A 22,573-nucleotide genomic window follows, 5' to 3' on the forward strand; every position below is an offset into this window, starting at 1 on the left:
CCTAGCATTGCCTGCAGTGCCGACTTTACCTCAGTGACAGGACCCAAGTGCTGCATGATAATATAACAGTGCAGCACCTGGCTCCCTGTCACGGAGGAGGAGCTGGGTACTGCAGGAGCTGGCATTTGGTGTGACGTTTTGGTATCACCGGCACTTCCCTAGAGACGCATCTTCATCAGACTAGTGTTAGAATATACATCTGATTGCAAGAAAGCTATACTTATTCATATAGCTAATGTCATGTGCATGTAACATTGACACATTGGAGCACCGGTTCACATGAACATGTTATAAACATAAAACCAGAAAATATACTGGTGCTGTGTCGCATACTATTCAGACCAATTTAGCGTCTGTTACCACAGTCGCATGTGTGACTTATTACCAATGCTAGTAAAATCCCTTCCCTTGGTGTCAATGTCCAAGGTCTATGATGCCCAATTGCTGTATCTAAAGACGCTGCTAGGTCACCCCATCAAAACATGCAAGAGTCTCCATCAAATTATGGCCTCCAATGTAAGCGAACAGGTATCTGAGGGTCCGATTCCAATTTGTATGTAAAACTGATGGTTTACGTACAAATCCGAAGGTGGGGGAACTGCGCATGCAGAGCAGACGCCCTCCGTGCCCAGGGACTGCTTCATCAGATGCAGACTTCCTGGACCTGTATGGCCAGTACAGACGGTCAGTCTGAGTACGATCTGGCTTGCATAAAAAGGTGAGGGCTGCGATGGTGATCCTATGCTGCATCTTCGTACGCAGCACCCGAATCACAGCTGTATGCAAGAGGCGTCTTTTTCCTACTGATGTATACTAGTAGTACTCTAGTTGTACGGTATTGCAGAGCCGCTTCCCTGTGGCTGTGCAATACCATACAAATCAGAATCAGGCTCTGATTTCACAGTTATGCAACACACTTGTGACACTCCAATAGGACACCCAAAAACAGTGCATCTCCACGCATCTAAACAGCCACCTCGCAGTCACCGCCCAGGAACGGCCAAAATATTGCCAACAAATTTCTGAAACCGCACATCTCAACGACTACTGTGGCTCAGTGCGTACACATAGTGGCACGCATGCACTATGCAACTTTTTAGCTACTTGGACGCATGTACAGTTTAAAAGCATCCAACATTTGCATGTACATCGGCATTCTGTCCGACCCAGGGGTAAATTTACTAAAATTCGTATTTTTCCGAATGAGGTTAAAGTTCAAACACGAATGACATCGAAAGTGTAAAATTGCAACTTTTTGAATTTATTACGACTAATTTACTAAGCTGTCGTATTCTGCATTTTCGTATTTTCCGATGTCGATGTCATTCGTATTTTTTGGCAGTGTTTTACGGGAGTGAATTGTAAAACACTGCCGACATTAACACAATGAATCTCGGCCGGATCTGTGAGATCCGTGCTGGGCTTCATTGTGCACCTTTCGTAAAAAAAAGAACATTGTTAAAACTCCCCCAAAAAAATGCGTGGGGTCCCCCCTCCTAAGCAAAACCAGCCTCGGGCTCTTTGAGCCGGTCCTGGTTGAAAAAATATGGGGAAAAAAATGTCAGGGGTTCCCCCATATTTCATAAACCAGCACCGGGCTCTGCGCCTGGTCCTGGTTCCAAAAATACGGGGGACAAAAAGCGTAGGGGTCCCCCGTATTTTTGAAACCAGCACCGGGCTCCACTAGCCAGGTACATAATGCCACAGCCGGGGAACACTTTTATATTTGTCCCTGCGGCCCTGGCATTACATACCCAACTAGTCACCCCTGGCCGGTGTACCCTGGAGGAGTGGGAACCCCTTAAATCCAGGACCAGGCGCAGAGCCCGGTGCTGGTTTATGAAATATGGGGGAACCCCGGTCATTTTGTTCCACATATTTTGTGAACCAAGACCGTCTCAAAGAGCCCGAGGCTGGTTTTGCTTAGGAGGGGGGACCCCACGCATTTTTTTCTAACAAATTTAACACTTTCCCACCCCTTCCCACTGATAAACATGCACAGATCTCATGGATCCGTGCATGCCTATCAGAACACGGTAAAAAAAAGCAGGTCTATTTTATTTTAGCATTTTTTTACGATTTGTATTTTTTCACGGCAGTGTTTGGCTATTGCCGGCAGTGTTTGTGAATTACACTTTTTAGTAAATTACCGGGTTCTACCAAATAACAGGCGTATTTGACCGATGGTGTATTCATTCGTAATTTTTTTCTTTGAGTTCCAAAAAAATACGAATGCCCTCATCACTGCCGTGATTTGAGTTTAGTAAATTCCCGAGATGACACTTTGAAGAAAAAACACCATCTCGGTCAAAATCGGGAGCTTAGTAAATTTCCACCTCAGAATCAGGTCCATGTACTATGTAGAACAGTCACGTGCGGTGGGGTGAGGCAGGTGAGGCAGAGCCTTTCCTGTCATACTAATGTTTGTACCAGAGTTTTTACTGTATAAAGTATCATATATTGCGTGTAAATGTGGCTCTGATGCTAGACAGTGCCTCCTGAGCAATTTAGCTCACCGCACGTCCCTGATGTAGAATGCAATCTGTGTTTTAGTTGCTGGTCACCCAGCTCACCTGCGGAAGTCTAACAAGGGGCGGGTGCTGCTAGGGACGCCTTCTGCTGGCCAACTCAGAAAGTGGAACTGTGTGAGGGTTCTTGTCTCCTGGGTCTGGACATTCTTCAGATAAAAACTGCGAACCAGGAAATCTTCACACCAGATATGTTCGGACACAAGATTAACCTGCAGAGATGAGCATATATTACAGCACCGGAAACATACAGAGCCAGTTCTTCTGCACTAAGGAAATTAGACACTTAAAGTAAAATATATCTTTACTGTGCCTCACACAGAGGCTGACGTAGAGCTGGATGCATTTACGCAATACAAAATGCCATGTAAAGGATACAGAAGCATTTTGTGCAGCTGGCAGAGCTTCAGGAACCTCAGGATGCGCCCTGCTCTGCAAGGGTCAGTGACACCCGGTGCGCTATGAGTGGGTCTCAGGGCTGCACACAGGTAGATGCAGGACTGTCAAAGCTTATTTAATAGCTCTTGCTTCACTAACCTCGTAGATGTGGTACAGAGAGGAGCCTTCATCAGGCCAATAACGATCACACTGCTTCACCCTGTCTTCCACCAGTGGAGTGAGCATAACTATGACTGTACAGCCGTTTTCCCAAACCATCTATGGATAGACATAGAAAATCAGAATTTCCACATTTAACGGGACTTGTGGTCTTCTGGATTTTTCATAAGTTGGAACAATATGTGTACAATATACTAAACTTATGTCCGTTCTCCCCTTGGCATTCTGCTACTGTACTTAAATTGCTGAGCAGAGCTCCTCCCACTGACTGCAGGAGGAGGTACTGAGTGATCATGTCTGTATGATGTAATTATCATGCAGTTTGCAATCACTTACGTTTTTTCTACTGCTCCATACTTTCTGGTTAACAAGCTTTATGATAAATGATGCCAACCTCATAAAGTACTGAAAATTCCAGAACATAAGCATTTTTCTAGAGCCAAACTCAAAAGGGTTTCTGATTTGGCCATGTGCACTGTTGAAAAGTATTAATCTATCCACACGTGGTGCTGTCCGGTTATAGCATTATATTTACTTTGAAAACTAGACAACTATTAATGACCAAGCACCAAGAAATAGGAAAAAGTAAATGCAATTAGAATAAAACTATCTTATGTTACATAGAAACATAGAAACATAGAATTTGACGGCAGATAAGAACCACTTGGCCCATCTAGTCTGCCCATTTTTTTTTATCCTTTAGGTAATCGCAACCCTTTTTGAACCTTAATTCTTTGTAAGGATATTCATATGCCTATCCCAAGCATGTTTAAATTGCTCTACAGTCTTAGCCTCTACCACCTCTGATGGGAGGCTATTCCACTTATCCACTACCCTTTCTGTGAAATAATTTTTCCATAAATTTCCCCTGAACCTGCCTCCCTCCAGTCTCAGTGTATGTCCTCGAGTTCTAATACTTCTCTTCCTTTGAAAAATGTTTCCGTCCTGAACTTTGTTAAAACCTTTGGTATATTTGAAAGTTTCTATCATGTCCCCCCTTTCCCTTCTCTCCTCCATACTATACATGTTAAGATCTTTTAGCCTTTCCGGGTAAGTTTTGTGATGTAGGCCATGCACCATTTTAGTTGCCCTTCTTTGTACACTCTCTAATGTATTTATATCCTTCTGGAGATATGGTCTCCAGAACTGGACACAGTATTCCAGATGAGGCCGCACCAATGACCTATACAGTGGCATTATTACTTCTCTTTTCCTGCTACTGATTCCTCTCCCTATGCAACCAAGCATCTGACTTGCCTTTCTCATTGCTTTGTTGCATTGATTTCCTGCCTTTAAGTCACTTGAAATAGTGACTCCTAAATCCCTTTCCTCCTCAGTAGTTTCCATTATAGTACCCTTGATACTATATTTAGCCTTTGGGTTTTTGAGACCCAAGTGCATGATTTTGCATTTTTTAGCATTAAACTGTAGTTGCCATGTTCTTGACCATTTTTCAAGCCTAGCTAGGTCATCAATCATTTTCTTTACCCCTCCTGGTGTGTCTACCCTGTTGCATATCTTTGTATCATCTGCAAAAAGGCATTCTTTCCCTTCAATACCATTTGCAATTTCACCAACAAAGATATTAAAGAGAACTGGTCCGAGTACAGATCCCTGGGGTACTCCACTGGTAACATTTCCCTCCAAAGATTGCACTCCATTTACTACAACTGTCTGTTTCCTATCCTGCAACCAGTTTCTTATCCAGTTAACTATTCTATAATCCACCCCCACACTTTCAAGTTTATTTAGCAGTCTGCGATGTGGGACAGTGTCAAATGCCTTACTAAAGTCTAGATATGCTACATCTACAGCTCCCCCTTGATCTATTATTTTCATCACAGAGTCAAAAAAGTCAATAAGATTTGTTTGGCATGATCTCCCACCAGTAAATCCATGCTGTTTTGGATCCTGTAAGTTGTTTGATTTAAGATATTCCACAACTCTTTCTTTTAGTAGTTTTTCCATTACTTTCCCTACTACTGATGTAAGGCTTACTGGTCTGTAGTTACTTGCTTCTTCCTTGCTTCCACTTTTGTACAATGGAACTACATTTGCTCTTTTCCAGTCCTCTGGAATGGCACCTGTATTTAGTGACTGGTTAAATAATTCTGTTAATGGTGCCACCAGCACATCTTTTAGCTCTTTTAGTATCCTTGGGTGTATCCCATCTGGCCCCATTGATTTATCTACTTTTAGTTTTGAAAGTTCAGTTAGGACCTTCTCCTCTGTAAATGTACTTTCATCTACCTCATTTTTATGAATGTCCTTGCAACATTACTGGGGCCCCTTCCCTTCTTCTGTAGTAAATACTGAGCAAAGTAGGTGATCTGCTATTGCCTTGTCTCCCTCCACCAAATTCTCACTCTCTGTCTTAAGTCTTATTATTCCTAAATTTGATTTTCTCCTTTCATTTATATACTTAAAAAAAGTTTTGCCCCCTTTATCTACTGACTGGGCCATTGTCTCCTCAGCTTCTGCCTTTGCACGTCTGATCACTTTCTTAGCATCCTTCCGTCTGTCAAGATACACCTCTGTCATTATTATTTTGAGTCTGTTTGTATTTCCTAAAAGCCATCTTTTTTGCTTTCACACTAGTTGATACTTCTTTTGTGAACCACATTGGCTTCCTTTTCCTGGTGCTTTTCCTAACTCTTTTGATACAAAGGTCTTGACACTTGAGTGATGTTGTCTTAGGTACAAGCCTAGTTAGCCTATATGGACAGTATTCTAAAGCACTGTTGAACTTACTAGACTCTATGTGTATGATGAAAATGATACATTAGTAGAAAAATAGTAAATTCAACACTGGTATATAAACAGATGCTCAGTTTATGGAAGAGAGCAGCACCATAATACCCAGCTCTGCCCAAAATATGAAGCAGAGCTGACCTCCGGAGGAGAGGAGGGAGTGGTGCACACGCCATGTGGTGATAAAGGGGGTGATTTATCAAAGCTTGGAAAGAGATAAAGTGGGAAGAGATAAAGTACCCACCAATCAGCTCCTGTAATTTTACAGGCTGTGTTTGAAAAATGGCAGTTGTGAACTGATTGGTTGATAGTTTATCTCTCTTCGGGCGGGATGTACTAAGCATCGCATCCACAATGCGGTAAATCTTGCCACTTATCTGGTACATACCTTTAGTAACACCAGTATGTATCTAGAAATATGCAAAGGACAGCCATCCCAATGAGAGCTGTCCTTTGTGATAGAAGAACTTCCGGATTTAGGACCCGGGAGCCCTTCTGTACATGTGCAGAGTGACATGCGCAGCCGCGGGGGGTGCGGGAGGGATCCGATTGGATCACTCCAAGGAACAAGGTGAAAAAAAACCCATAGGCTTCTATTGGGCAATGCCACAAAAAGATGCCGTTACCCACCGGGACCAAGCCCCAGAATGTATCGCATTCCGGAGCTTGGTACATATGGGAAATGTTGGAAAATTGCGAAAACATCAGTTTTCAGATTTTTCCCTTTAGTAAATACTGCCATGTAAGCTTTGATAAATCTCCCTTAAACTCCCTATCTCTGCCCTAACTCCTCCTTCAGACATGCCCCAAGGTGGACACTGAACAGGAGACTATTACTATGGAAGAAGGAGTGGCAATGTGCTGTTCTCTGCAACATATTTGTATTAGTACAATGACCCCTAGAATTGTACCTTCATATACTGTAGTGTTAGTGTAAAGATGTACCCAATGAATTACATCCTACATGAACCATCATTCACAAACTTGTAAAACAACAAAAAGTGAGGGTCTCACCTGCCAGAAGTCAGGGATGGTGTGAGACAGGGGCCCCTGAGTGGCGATGTATGCTGGCATACGGGGATCATGTTCAATCTAATGCAGAGATTGATAGTAATATAACAGAAGTTACTTTCTTCTTTATAAAATCGAAACCCGAATTTTTTATTCAAAATTAAATTCTATTGATGACACTGAAATATACTATAACTAATTAAAGTACCCAAAACCTAAATATCTAATATTTAACTTCTAATATTTACCTTATTATCTTAAAATGACAAAAACCACATATAGGTGCAAATATATTGGCAGAAGTAACTTACAAAGTTCAGTTATATTTTAGTTATTTTCATAAAATCTAATTTTATAATTCAACTGTTAATCAAATTCCTTTACAGATGATTTAGGACTGTGACTCTTAAGCGATTGTGAAGCATTATCTTCCAATACGCTGGGGCTTGCAGTTCCACTATATCTTCCCCAGGTGGCTTGCCTCTGTTTTACAGGGACAATAATTGAATATTACTTACAATTGGGCTGGCATTGATGTAATCACTCCGAGAAGGGTTGTTATCACTCCTAAGCTTGATACGAGCCTGGTCGTCTGCAGAGACATAGGGAAATAATAGAGGTTATGGAGTGATGGGATTATTTATTGCGCTGCTATTTTATAACAGAAACAGGAGAGAAGAAGAACACAATTTATGCAGGTGTGATCCTCATGCTGCTAGAATATAAATGAGCACAGGGTGCAATTAGGAATCAAGATATCATTATCATACAGTGTCAGGGCCCTGTAGGTACAATTATTATTTTTAATAAAATAAACCAATTAGGAGGTGGTTATGGGCTCCAGGGCTTATTTATACATTGTAAAATATGCACCCCTGTGATACATTACATTTTGTGCAAATGTGCCTACTATCTGCTTCACATGTACAAAGATGGACACATATGTTCTGGTTTCTGAGGCTGTCACATTGCACATATATGTAAGTACTGCATGCTCCGAGCCAAGGGTACAGAACTATGGATGATGCAGAGTGATGTCCAACTCACCTCCACCTGTGGCTGAGGGTAGTAACTAGGTGGTAATGGGGTGTAGGCAAAGCTTAGCGAGAGTGTCTGCATGGAATTGCTGACTACGCAGAGTTATGCATTTGACATGACACGTGTGATGCATTTGATTTGATTAATGTGATATGATGCATGTGATATGACGCATGTGACATGATGTGTGTGATATGATGCGTGAGATTTGAAGCATATGATATGATGTGTGTGATATGATGTGTGAGATTTGATGCGTGTGATATGATGCATATCCCATGCATGTGATATGATGTGTGTGAGACGATGCGCGTAATACGATGCGTGTGATATGATGCATATGCCATGCATGTGTTATGATGTAATAGTTAAACCAAAAGAAAAGAGGAGCGCTCATGTGTTCATGATAAACACCCAATAAATCTATTCAGAGCCGGTAAATAAATAAAAGTAATTTATTCAATAAAATTATACCAATTATATTTATCAAATAACAGTTTAAAATTAAACCCAATAATAAATAATATCGTGCTGGCCAGCAGTTTCAAATTATAACAAAAACTGTTAAAACTTCCCTCAGTAGGGAATCAGTGCACTGAGAAAAAAGTATCAACAAATAGTAACTCTGTATCATTCAGTGATAGTAACTGTTCCCTGCATAAGGGATCAGTGCACTAGGAAAATTGTCCTGTTGGACCATCAGCGTGTATTAACTTTGTATCAGTCAAATGGTAACTGAAGCACGCTGAATGGAAAAGGTGTAGCGGCAGATAACAGTTTGTACAAAGTGTCCGATTACCTCCCTGATGGAACTCACGGTGTGGTCCTACCCCCGATAACCGAGCGTCCTCGGTTATTATGTTGTCCACGGGGGGTGCCTCTCGTGTCACCGGCTGTAAATTGCTCCACAAAAGGGGGGATATGATGTCACGGACTTGCAGTGCTGACGCCTGTTTAGGCGGATGTGCTGATAATAGCGGCGGGATGGACAGATGGCAGTGTCCCGTAACGACTCCCGCTCTGCTTCGCTATACACCTGTAGGTTGATAGAGAACACTGCTGCAGCTTCACAAAGTGGGCGGAGACTGACGCGTTTCGTCACGAAATCACGTGACTTTTTCAAAGTCACGTGATTTCGTGACGAAACGCGCCAGTCTCCGCCCACTTTGTGAAGCTGCAGCAGTGTTCTCTATCAACCTACAGGTGTATAGCAAAGCAGAGCGGGAGTCGTTACGGGACACTGCCATCTGTCCATCCCGCCGCTATTATCAGCACATCCGCCTAAACAGGCGTCAGCACTGCAAGTCCGTGACATCATATCCCTCCTTTTGTGGAGCAATTTACAGCCGGTGACACGAGAGGCACCCCCCGTGGACAACATAATAACCGAGGACGCTCGATTATCGGGGGTAGGACCACACCGTGAGTTCCATCAGGGAGGTAATCGGACACTTTGTACAAACTGTTATCTGCCGCTACACCTTTTCCATTCAGCGTGCTTCAGTTACCATTTGACTGATACAAAGTTAATACACGCTGATGGTCCAACAGGACAATTTTCCTAGTGCATTGATCCCTTATGCAGGGAACAGTTACTATCACTGAATGATACAGAGTTACTATTTGTTGATACTTTTTTCTCAGTGCACTGATTCCCTACTGAGGGAAGTTTTAACAGTTTTTGTTATAATTTGAAACTGCTGGCCAGCACGATATTATTTATTATTGGGTTTAATTTTAAACTGGTATTTGATAAATATAATTGGTATAATTTTATTGAATAAATTACTTTTATTTATTTACCGGCTCTGAATAGATTTATTGGGTGTTTATCATGAACACATGAGCGCTCCTCTTTTCTTTTGGTTTAACTATTGCATTATTTAGGGGTGTATACAGCCCCTTGAGTGAAGCGAACGTGAGTTCTGGTAGATACTTAATTTTTATTAATTGGTCAAATACAGACACAGGCGCTTAATTTTTTCTTTTTATGTGTTATGATGTGTGTGTTACGATGTGTGTGATATATTGTGTGAGATTTGATGCGTTTGAAATGATGCATGTGATATGATGTGTGAGATTTGATGCCTATGATGATGCGTGTGATATGATGCACATGCCATGCATGTGATATGTGTGTGATACGATGCGTGTGATATTATGCATGTGATATGATGCGTGTGATATGATGCGTAAGGAATGTTTAAGGTTTCGCAATCATTAAAAGACCACATTTATTTAGAATAATGCTTTTTTAAAATGTTTTTAGATATTTCTAACATTTGCAGATTTCTTTTGCCTTTTTACTTTCACTTATGTTGATTTTGTAATAAATGTTTATTAATAACTACAGAAGATAAAACAATGAATCCAAAGACAAAAGAAGAAGGGGAAAACACAGAGGAACGGAGGAAGGAGAGGAGACCCAGGGGTGGTGTGGGGGTTGGGGGTAAAATAAATGAGTTGCCTCAAAGATCAATAAAAACATCCACAGCAGAAATATAGGCCCCATCCTGGCATAATGAAATGGCTGAGACCCTGTGGAGTATTCACATGGAATCTTCTCTACAGAAGCTATCAGTTTGTTTGTATTCAAACCAGTAATACGAACAGGTCATACATTCCTGAAACCTGTCAAGAACTGATTGGGTTAATTATTCCGTCTCAGTATAGAATAGATATCTATTCTTTTGTCCAAATCTCAACCCCAATCTCAGATCAGAGAGTGTGATGCTTTCCCTGTAGACCAGTGTAATGACAGCTGCTGCCTTACTGAAATGCTTCAGTATATATATTTAATGTTTACAGATAGGTAAGGTAGTGAGGTTAAAGAGCAAGATTCTCGGGTTAGCTGGTGCCTTATTAGCTGACGCCAACTACTAAATTCTACTTTTATAATACTCAGGGTCTATTCATCATTTCCTGTAAACAGGTCCAAGTTATCACGGGTGAGTCATACTCCCAGGTATTTAATTCACAACAGGTGCCAAAGAAATGAGAACACCAGCTTCAGACCATCCACTATGGTCATTGAGGCATTTATGTTCAATGCTACAGACTTAGGTGGTTATTCCGAGTTTTTCGCTCGCTAGCTTCTTTTAGCAGCATTGCAAACGCTAGGCCGCCGCCCTCTGGGAGTGTATCTTAGCTTAGCAGAATTGCGAATGAAAGATTAGCAGAATTGCTAATAAATAATTCCTTGCCGTTTCTGACCTACTCCTAGACTGCGATCACCTCAGTCCGTTTAGTTCCTGGTTTGACGTCACAAACACGCCCTGTGTTCGGCCAGCCACTCCCCCGTTTCTCCAGCCATTCCAGCGTTTTTACCTGGCACGCCTGCGTTTTTTAGCACACTCCCTGAAAACGGACAGTTTCCGCCCAGAAACACCCACTTCCTATCAATCACACTACGATCACTCGAGCGATGAAAAAACGTCGCTAGAGCTTGTGTAAATCTACAAAGTTTTGTGTTAAATTACTTAGCGCATGCGCGCTGCGTACCATGCGCATGCGCATTTTCCAACTAATCGCTGCAACGCGAAAAATGGCAACGAGCGAACAATTCGGAATGACCACCTTAGTGTTAATATTTTTAAAGGTGGAAACCATCCAGAATTTCTGGAATTCTGCATATAGATTGGGTAGTGATGCAATAGGGTTAGAGGTTGTGGCCAGGAAGTCGTCTGCATAAAGGGCAAGTTTGTTTTTCTTAGTCCCAACTGTCATCAATATTTGGGTTCTTCTGAAGCACCTAGCCAACACTGCCATACAAAGTATACCAGATGAGAACAGGGTTATGCTTGCCTGGTTCCATGCGTAATCGAAAATGGTTCCAATAATGTCCCATTGATCTTGATTCTGGCATAGGGTCAATTATAAAGTGCCAAGATCTTGGCAATGCATTGGGGACCAAGGCTTAAGTCCTACAGTATCTTGGTCATGAAGTCCCAATTTATCCTATCAAATGCCTTTTCTGTACTCGTTGACAGGGGAATTTTCTGGGTGTTAAGCTGGGCGTACAGTATACAATTATCTGGCAGACCAGCTGTCCAATTTGGCTGGTTGGAATTAAAATCTGGTAATGTATGGGAGCAATTGCCCAAAGTGGAAGGCACAACTGCATCCTCTAGTTCGTTCAATGTGAAAGGGCTGTCAAGGGAAGCCACTATCTCCTCTGGCAGTTTAGAGGGGATGTATTCATGTGACCAGTGGTCAGGAGAGTTTGGAGAATCTACCATTAAGCTATTTTTTTTTATTAGTGGAACTGAAAGCAGCGATCCACTGCGCATGCAGGTGCCGGCTAGCTGGACCACACATGCACGTGTCTACAGAGATAGGCCACTGAAGTGGTAAGTTTGCCCACCGCATATTCACGTATGCTATCGATATTTTAGGAGAATTTGTATGTACTGTACCGATACAGAGTATGATTTAATACAGTGATGATATTATTGCACTCACAGGGGACAAAATCTGGATTCCTGTTCTTCTTCAGGTTTGCATCAGTCTTAGCGACAGAGCAAGAATTTGGCTCGGCCTGATCAGCACACAGGGCCTGCCACTCCTTAGCGAGGCGGTCTCTATTTCTCAGATGATCTTCCATGTATGCCTGCAAAGGGTTATGAAAGCATGGGGAATTCAAATCCACAAGAATTCTCAGTATCATGACATATGAAAGTTAAACTATTCCCACCACAATAACGAAGTAAACTAATCTCTTATATGTGTATACTTGAGAAGATGTAAATCTACTTTGGGTTATATCCACATTGCATGTGGTATAATAAGACATACTTACTGACTTTTTCTGTTTCCTCTCCGGCAGAAGCCCGGAGAGTAGACACTGCTGGACATTTTGGTGGGCGGAACAGGGCTCTCAGGTCATTTACTTAGCACTTTGCTGGGCCAGTCTCTGCGGATATGTTCATCTGTGGACTGGCTAGCCACCTTGCACATTCAAAAAGGTTGGCTTTCAGATTTTTTTACACGATAAAAGTCAATAAAGTCAATGCAAAAAACCCTACCCCTGCCACAGCAAAAATGCTGGGATTCGTGGATCCATAGGGAGGGAGAGGGGCTATAATGGCATGAGTTGCATCATTTAGCCCTGCCCCCTCCATATAGTACCCCAATGTCCATGAGTATCACACCATCCTGGCTGCTTCACTAGGAAGTGGGCAGGGTGTTGGAGATCCGGCTACTCTTCTGGGGGTGTGGAGTCTACACGAAAAAAATCGTGAGACTCCAGCAACTTTCATAAAGTAGGCAAGTAAGCAGTAAGGAAACAATAATTATGAAATGGATCAGTTTCACTGATTCACACACATAGTTTTTTTCCTTTTACAAAAGAACATCCGATTTAAAAAAAAAAGAAGCACAAAAGCCTTCACAAACAGAACCAATGGAAACGTTAATTAGATGATAGAGATGTTATACTCAACTTCTCACCACTTAACCAGTTATCAACTTATCAGGCTTTGTCCAATTTATTTTCTTATCTCAGGATAGCGATAGATGAAAATTGTAAAAAAAAAATATAAATAGGATTTTAATTACCTACCGGTAAATCCTTTTCTCGTAGTCCGTAGAGGATACTGGGGTCCATTTAGTACCATGGGGTATAGACGGGTCCACTAGGAGCCTTGGGAACTTTAAGAAATCAATAGTGTGCACTGGCTCCTCCCTCTATGTCCCTCATCCAGACTCAGTCTAGGAACTGTGCCCGAGGAGACGGACATATCCTGAGGAAGGATGAAACAGAACAGTGGTGAGATTCGAACCAGCACACACAAACGAGAGGAAAGCCATGCTAACCAAACTGAACAGGAACAGCAACAGCTGAACCAACAACATTACACAACGAAGTAACAGGGCAGGAAACACGAAGCACTAAGCGCCCAGTATCCTCTACGGACTACAAGAAAAGGATTTACCGGTAGGTAATTAAAATCCTATTTTCTCTTACGTCCTAGAGGATACTGGGGTCCACATTAGTACTATGGGGATGTACCAAAGTGCCCAAACAGGGTGGGAGAGTGCTGAGGTTCCTGCAGAACTGATTGACCAAACTGAAGGTCCTCAGAGGCCAAAGTATCGAACTTGTAGAACTTTGCAATGCGTTCGAACTCGACCAAGTAGCTGCTCGGCAGAGCTGGAAAACTGAGCCCCCCCCCCGAGCAGCCGCCCAGGAAGAACCCACGACCTAGTAGAGTGGGCCTGTACTTTAGGAACCGGCAATCCTGCCGATGAATAAGCCTGCTGGATAGTAAGCCTGATCAAGCGAGCAATAGACTGCTTTGAAGCAGGACACCCAATTTTCTTGGGATTATAGAGAACAAACAGCAAGTCAGATTTTCTGTGATGAGCTGTCCTCTACACGTAGATCTTCAAAGCCCTCACAACTTCCAGGGACTTTGAGGTAGCAGAGGTGTCAGTAAGCACCGGAACCACAATAGGTTGGTTGATAAGAAACGCAGACACCACCTTAGGAAGAAATTGGAGACGAGTTCTGAGTTCAGCTCTATCCCCATGAAAAATCAAATAGGGGCTTTTGTGAGACAATGCCCCGAGTTCACACATACGCCTTGCGGAAGCCAGGGCCAACAGTGTAACAGTCTTCCACGTAAGAAACTTAACGTCAACCTCCTGTAACGGTTCAAACCAGTCCGAATGTAGAAACTGCAACACCACGTTAAGATCCCAAGGTGCCGTGGGAGGCACAAAGGGCATCTGAACCTCAGGGAGGGAAGCCAACTGTTTCTTGAAGAAAACGGACATGGCTGAAATCTGGACTTTCAAGGAGCCTAATCTTAGGCCCACATCCACAACTGACTGTAGAAAAAGGAGAAAACGTCCCAGTTGAAATTCCACTGCAGGAAATTTCCTGTTTTCACACCACGAGACATATTTTTTCCAAATACGGTGGTAATGTTTAGACGTTACCCCCTTCCTAGCTTGGATCAGGGCTGGAATAACCTTGTTCGGAATGTCTTTCCGGGCTAAAATCTGGCGCTCAACTTCCATGTCGTCAAACGTAGCCGCGGTAAGTCTTTATAGACGAACGGCTCCTGTTGTAGAAGATCCTCTCGCAGAGGCAGAGGCCACGGGTCCTCCAGGAGCAACTCCAGTAGTTCCGCGTACCAGGCCCTTCTCGGCCAATGTGGAGCAATGAGAATTGCTTGAACCTTTTCCCTTTTTATTCTTTTGAGAATTCTTGGGATCAGTGGAAGAGGTGGGAACACATAAACCATCTGGTAGACCCATGGAGTCACCAGAGTGTCCACCGCCACTACTTGCGGGTTCCTTGACCTGGAACAATAGCGCTGTAGCTTCTTGTTGAGACGAGAGGCCATCATGTCTATTTGTGGAATTCCGAACCAACTTGTTAAGAACTTGAACACCTGCGGGTGAAGGCCCCACTCTCCTGGTCGGAGGTAGTGTCTGCGGAGGAAGTTCACTTCCCAGTTGCCTACTCCCAGAATGAAGATTGCTGACAACGCCACCGCGTGTCTTTCTGCCCAGAGAAGAATTTTTGTTACCTCTGACATTGCAGCTCTGTTCTTCGTTCCGGCCTGTCTATGTACGTTACTGCCGTTACATTGTCCGGCTGAACCTGAATGGTTTGATCTTGAAGAAGATGCGATGCCTGTAGAAAGGCATTGTATATGGCCCTTAGTTCCAGAATGTTGATCGGAAGAATGGCTACCAGACTTGACCATTTTCCTTGGAACTGTTCCCCTTGGGTGACTGCTCCCCAACCTCTGAGGCTTGCAGCCGTGGTTAGCAGAATCCAATTTTGACTCCCGAACCATCGACCCTCGGTCAGGTGAGAAGTTTGGAGCCATCACATAAGAGAAATCCTGGCTTTTGGCGACAGTCGTATCCTCTAGTGCATGTGAAGATGCGATCCAGACCATTTGTCCAACAGATCCAGCTGGAATGGCCTGGCATGAAACCTTCCATACTGCAGAGCCTCGTAGGAGGCTACTATCTTCCCCAGAAGGCGAATGCACAGATGCACCGATATCCGGGTAGGTTTTCGGACATCCCGCACCATGGACTGGATTACAAACGCCTTTTCCAACGGAAGGAACACCTTTTGTTCCTCCGTATCCAGGATCATTCCTAGGAACGGAAGCCTCCGTGTTGGTTCCAGGTGGGATTTTGGCAGGTTCAGAATCCACCCATGATCTTGGAGAAGTCGGGTTGAGAGGGCATTGCTGTCCAACAACCTCTCCTGGAAGGCGCTTTTATCAGCAGGTCGTCCAGGTATGGTATTATGTTCACTCCCTGTTTGCAGAGGAGAAACATAATCTCTGCCATTACCTCGGTGAATACCCTTGGTGCCGTGGAGAGGCCAAATGGCAGGGCTTGAAAATGGTAGTGACAGTCCTGCAGTGCAAACCGTAGATACGCCTGATGAGGCGGCCAAATCAGAATGTGAAGGTACGCATCCTTGATGTCCAGAGACACCAGGAATTCCCCCTCCTCCAGACCTGAGATCACCGCTCTCAGAGACTCCATCTTGAACTTGAACACCCTTAAATACGGGTTCAGAGATTTGAGGTTGAGAATGGGCCTCACTGAACCGTCCGGTTTGGGTACCACAAACAGGTTGGAGTAATAACCCTTGTTTTGAAGTTGAAGTGGAACTGGGACAATGACCTGAGTCAGCACCAGTTTTTGAATTGCCGCCTGTAAGGTCACACTTGCTTCCGGAGAAGCTGGTAAGCCAGATTTGAAGAATCTGTGAGGTGGGAGTTCCCAAAACTCCAGTCTGTATCCCTGGGTAACAAGGTCTGTCACCCGGGGATCCTGGCAAGACGTTGCCCAAGTGTGACTGAAAAACGTAACCGTGCTGCCACCTGCCTGTCTTCCAGGCAGTGCGGTCCATCATCATGCTGAAGGCTTTGAGGAAGCAGACCCAGAGGTCTGTTCCTGTGAACCTGCAGTTGCTGGTTTTCTGGGTTTTTATTTTAAAACTGCGCTGCCCGAAAGGACTGTAGAGTAGGAGCAGTGAAGGATTTTCTAGCAGGGGAAGCTGAGGAAGGAAGGTATGTAGACTTACCCGCCGTAGCCTTGGATATCCACGTATCCAGTTCAACTCCAAAGAGGGCTTCACCTATGAAAGGTAGGCAATCCACGCCTTTTCTGGAATCCGCATCCGCAGTCCAGTGGCGTAGCCACAAGCCCCTGCGTGCTGACAATGCTGTAGCAGTGGTGTGCAATTTCCTTTATGGCCTCCACCATAAGGCTAGCAGAATCCTGTATATGCTGCAGGAATAACATTATCTCCCTCTTGATAAGGAATCTAACACATCAATTAGATTTCCTGACCATTTTTCCATGGCCCGAGAGATCCATGCACAAGCTATAGTGGGTCTCAGGGCCACCCCCGCAGTTGTGTATGGGGATTGAGAGAGGTCTCAATCGTGCGGTCAGCCGAGTCCTTTGAGATGGCTGCGCCTGAGACAGGTAAAATCATTTTACGTGACCATCTAGATACAGATGCGTCTATGATTGGTGGATTACCCCATTTCTTCCTATCCTCCTGAGGGAAATTGAAGGAAATGAGCAACCTCTTATGGATTTGAAAATAGTTTCACAGGATTTACCCAAGTGTCTTCAAACAGAGAAATATACTCTTTTGATGCAGGAAAGTAGCTGAGGAATTCTTCATTTTATTAAAATGAGATCCCTCCTTGTCTACTGCCACCTAATAGGAATCTGCAATACATTTCTAATAGCTTCTAACAGAGCTTGCACCCCCTGATTGCAACTCCCCCCTTCCCCCTACATCCACCTCACCGTCCCCTGCATCTGAGGCATCGCCATTAGTGTCAGCCTGCAAGATGTGGGCCAGTGTACGCTTTTGTGGACCAATGGTAGGGGTTTGAGGTGCCTGAGTATTGCGTCTCATTACGGGATAATTTAATCTGAACGTTAATAATCATTCCCTTTTTGGAATCCAACCATGCTGGGTCGGACCTGAGTACTGTAATGATCCCCCACGGGAAGAAAAATACTCCACACAGTGCCCCTTTAGTTAATAATAATCACAGCTGGGCGCAGACTAAGTGCCCCTAATAGGGTATTGATACTTATAATACTGTGCCCCCCCCCCCCCCCCGCCCCCCCCCCCCCCCCTTTATGGAGGAGCTGTGCTTCCCTGCCAGCGTTTACAGTGAGAGCTGTAGAGGGAAAATGGCACTGGTGAGCTGCTGGGTCCGCTCAGTGTGAAGCCCCACCCCCTTAATGGCGCGTAGCTTCCCGCACTTTTTTTATACTGGCCTGAGGTATTTGTGTCCGACAGAGGGTTAAAACCCCTGTTATATGTTAGCCAGTGTGAGTAAGCAGTTGGGCTCAGCGCACCCCTCATCAGCGGGGCACACTACACTGCATGTCCACCTGAGCCCCCTGGAGCGCAGTCTGCACTCAGAGCTGCGCTCCTACCCTTGTGCCGCCATTCCCGCCGGCGATCCGATAACCGGGACGCCGGCACTGTACTCACCACTCTTCTGTCTTCTAGCTCTGTTAGGGGGTGGCGGAGTGCTGCGGGAGGGTACGCTGCGCCGTGGTGTGGCTTGCGAATGGCTCCCTCAGGAGCTCAGTATCCTGTCAGTAGAGAAACGGGACCATTAACTCTGTAGGAAGTTGGGCCGTTTTCCCACCTAAGTCCCACGAAGCAGTCAGGCTGCTGCCAAACAGCCCTGACTGAAAATAACAAAGAGAAAAATAAAAGTAGAAAACTCTTCAGGAGCTTTCCAAAGCGTGACCGGCTCCTCCGGGCACATTTTCTAAACTGAGTCTGGTAGGAGGGGCATAGAGGGAGGAGCCAGTGCACACTAATGATTTCTTAAAGTGCCCAAGGCTCCTAGTGGACCAGTCTATACCCCATGAAACTAAATGGACCCCCAGTATCCTCTAGGACATAAGAGAAAAATATTTTAGATTTTAAATAAAGCTGTTTTTTTAAATGTTTCAAAGGTTTTCATACATTTCTTTTTTTTAACTTTATTGACTTTAATTAAGTAAAACATCTGAAAGCTAACCTCTTGGCTTTCAGTTCCACTGTTAATGGGGGTAATTCTGAGTTGATCGCAGCAGGAACTTTGGCCCTCATTCCGAGTTGTTCGCTCGGTAATTTTCATCGCATCGCAGCGATTTTCCGCTAATTGCGCATGCGCAATGTTCGCACTGCGACTGCGCCAAGTAAATTTGCTAAGAAGTTCGGTATTTTACTCACGGCATTACGAGGTTTTTTCTTCGTTCTGGTGATCGGAGTGTGATTGACAGGAAGTGGGTGTTTCTGGGCGGAAACTGACCGTTTTATGGGTGTGTGTGAAAAAACGCTGTCGTTTCTGGGAAAAACGCGGGAGAGGCTGGAGAAACGGGGGAGTGTCTGGGCGAACGCTGGGTGTGTTTGTGACGTCAAACCAGGAACGAAACTGACTAAACTGATCGCAGTGGCAGAGTAAGTATCGAGCTACTCAGAAACTGCAAAGAAATTTCTATTCGCAATTTAGAGAATCTTTCGTTCGCAATTTTGCTAAACTAAGATTCACTCCCAGTAGGCGGCGGCTTAGCGTGTGCAATGCTGCTAAAAGCAGCTAGCGAGCGAACAACTCGGAATGAGGGCCTTTGTTAGCAGTAGGGCAAAACTATGTGCACTGCAGGGGAGGCAGATATAACATGTGTTAGAGAGAGTTAGATTTGGGTGTGGTGTGTTCAATCTGCAATCTAAATTGCAGTGTAAAAATAAAGCAGCCAGTATTTACCCTGCAAAGAAACAAAATAACCCACCCAAATCTAACTCTCTCTGCACATGTTATATCTGCCCCCCCTGCAGTGCACATGGTTTTGCCCAACTGCTAAAAAATTTCCTGCTGCGATCAACTTGGAATTACCCCCATGGTTTTGCCCAACTGCTAAAAAAGTTCCTGCTGCGATCAACTCAGAATTACCCCCAATGTGCAAGCTAGCTAGCCAGTCCACACATGCACGTATCTGCAGAGGCTGGCCCAGCAAAGTGCTAAGTAAACCCTTACGCTCCAGGCCTGTATGTCCACAGCTCACTATTGATCTGCTGCTAGGACAAAATTTTTTAGATAAGTTTTAACAATATGAGATTCTATATGTGGTGATATAAAAGTAGCATTCATAAATAGGCCCTATGAACACCAAGTAAACAGTAACACAAATATCTTAATAGGATATGGGGCCTAATTCAGACCTGATCGTAGCAGCAACTTTGTTAGCAGATGGGCAATACCATGTGCACTGCAGGGGAAGGGGCGGCAGATGTAACATGTGCAGAGAGAGTTAGATTTGGGTGTGGTGTGTTCAAACTGAAATCTAAATTGCAGTGTAAAAATAAAGCAGCCAGTATTTACCCTGCACAGAAACAATATAACCCACCCAAATCTAACTCTCTCTGCACATGTTATATATGCCCCCCCTTGCAGTGCACATGGTTTTGCCCATCCGCTAACAAAGTTGCTGCTACAATCAGGTCTGAGTTAGCCCCATTGACCAAAGTCTCCTTCTCTCTGCAAAACGCTCAACGAACGCATTGCTGACTTGGCCTGATGATACCCTAGATGCTGCTGAACCAATGCATGGACATACAGTAGTGGCTGAGGAAAAGGTGCATTTGTCCTCAGTTGCTCTTAGTTTCTGATATTTTTCTCTCCCATAACTAAATCACAGCTGTTTCTGACGTCTCTTTCTGTAGACATGGTAGATGTATTTATTTATTATTTATAAACAGTTACTTATCGCCAGCAGTAATAAACAAGACAGACAGAGAGGTAGACAAACTGATATACAACTGGTCATAACCATCATTTATATACATGCTTCAAGCATAATGAAATGCTAATTGTTTAAATGAATATTATTTTTAAACACCCGAACCCAAGTCACACTCTTCCTACAGATTCTGCACCTAGCATGGGTCTGGTGTAAGTATCGATAGTGCATCCAATGGTTGGATCTAAAGACACACCAAGTGGGATTGTTGCGTGTACAGATGAACAAAGTGGGCGTCCTAGTCCTTGCATATTCATATACAAGGATGTATACCAAGGAAGAGTTTCTACTACTGTTTAGCATAAAATTGCAGATGTGACTGCTGCAAAAGACGCGCACACTGATGCCACTTGCATCCGACTCAAAATCAACCCCAGTGTTTCATATTTCATTCTTCCTTTTGTGTTTATCAGCAATGGCTTATATAATTTAAGAAGGGTTGTTTAATTGTGTTGCCTTTGGATATGACACAGATCTGCTCTGTGTTATATTAAAGTGTAACAAAAATAAATAATGCTGCCTATAATTTCTCCCTTTTGTGATAAGCACAGAAGAATAAGGCACTAATGCTCGGAGTATGAACAACCAATTAATTAAAGAAGTAAGAAAGGGTGGAGGAGACCTTTAAAATAACTTCAACAGCCAATTACAATTCACTTACCAGGATCATGTGACCAGTGGAGATGTCCATATTGGACTGAACTGGTTCTTCGCACCAGGATGGGGTGCTGCTGTGGGAGCTGGGGCTCGGTTGTGGGACATCACTGAATTGGGAAGACACACTGCTGACACGGGAGTTCTCTGCTGCTGCGCCAGTACCCTCTGTGCGGCTGAACAGGGATTTTCCTGCCATGTGCTGTCTGCATAGATCCTACACTCAGAGAAACAGACACGGAGTATTAAGTACTAGGACAGCTTTTGTATATGAGGACTACCTAGTCCGTTAGTGGCATATGGTCCTTCAAGGTGAGCCCAAGCAACACCCTGTACAAAACCAGAAGAAATGTATCTATACAATGGAAAGCTTAACAATATCTGATCATCCTTGCTATAGGAATCACAATCATTTGATACTAGTCATCAGTCAGAAATGACCTGAGGGCAACAGTTTATCCTGGGCAACTTGTTACCTAGCAATAGCCTCTGCATGCACTGTAAAACCATAAAGATGCAACTAATTTATTATTATATTATATTATTATATCAGATATAAACAGTGGAACATGTTTCTCTATAAACTTATATACTAAGAATGCACCCTTTAATTTATGTTCATTAAGCTCCATTATCATTTACTGAGTTACTACAGTAGCTGGAGACAGAGTGAGACATATGTAGGTAATCCACTATATGGGGGTGATTCAGATCTGATCGTATGTGCTAACTTTAGCACATCTACGATCATTTACTCGGACATGTGGGGGACGCCCAGCACAGGGCTAGTCCGCCCCGCATGTCAGGCCCTACCCCCCTGCACAGGCGCAAAATCATTGCACGGTGGCTATGCTTTTGCACCTTGCGAGTAGCTCCCTGCTAGTGCAGCTCCTACGTGCTGGCAGGCCGCTACTCGCCATGTCCCAGGTCGAAGCAGCTGCGTGTGACATCACGCAACTGCTGCATCCCGCCCCCGCGGCGGTGCGGACAGGCATGCGTTGTCCGTACTGCGCCCCGCCAACGCCGTTCTAACGCCGTTGGCACGCCCCCTCCTGCCCCGCAACCTCCTCTGCTTGTCAATCAGGCAGAAGCGGTAGCAGCCCTGAGATGCTTTTAGCATCTCACTGGGGCTTCCGGGCACTGGTGCAAAAGGGAGCTACTCTCCCCTTCCCCCCCGCATTGTCCGGACCACGCCCCACCAGCGGCATTCTAGCACCGCTGGC

At 44.2% G+C, this 22,573-nt stretch overlaps 1 protein-coding gene across 2 annotated transcripts in view; it reads right to left on the bottom strand.

Annotated features, from left to right (window-relative positions):
- PTPRN (protein tyrosine phosphatase receptor type N) overlaps window positions 1-22,573 on the bottom strand; it is a 282,930-nt gene that overhangs the window by 58,379 nt on the left and 201,978 nt on the right. For both annotated transcript variants that reach the window (XM_063933845.1, XM_063933846.1), the window contains 6 exons: window positions 21,358-21,567; window positions 12,348-12,495; window positions 7,367-7,440; window positions 6,852-6,929; window positions 3,066-3,185; window positions 2,574-2,740 (listed from right to left, as the gene is read on the bottom strand). In XM_063933845.1, the coding sequence (XP_063789915.1) occupies window positions 2,574-2,740; window positions 3,066-3,185; window positions 6,852-6,929; window positions 7,367-7,440; window positions 12,348-12,495; window positions 21,358-21,567 (797 nt within the window). The remainder of the gene's footprint in view (window positions 1-2,573; window positions 2,741-3,065; window positions 3,186-6,851; window positions 6,930-7,366; window positions 7,441-12,347; window positions 12,496-21,357; window positions 21,568-22,573) is intronic.

The sequence above is a fragment of the Pseudophryne corroboree genome, chromosome 7 (assembly GCF_028390025.1).
Source record: "Pseudophryne corroboree isolate aPseCor3 chromosome 7, aPseCor3.hap2, whole genome shotgun sequence".
NCBI classification, from domain to species: Eukaryota; Metazoa; Chordata; class Amphibia; order Anura; family Myobatrachidae; genus Pseudophryne; species Pseudophryne corroboree.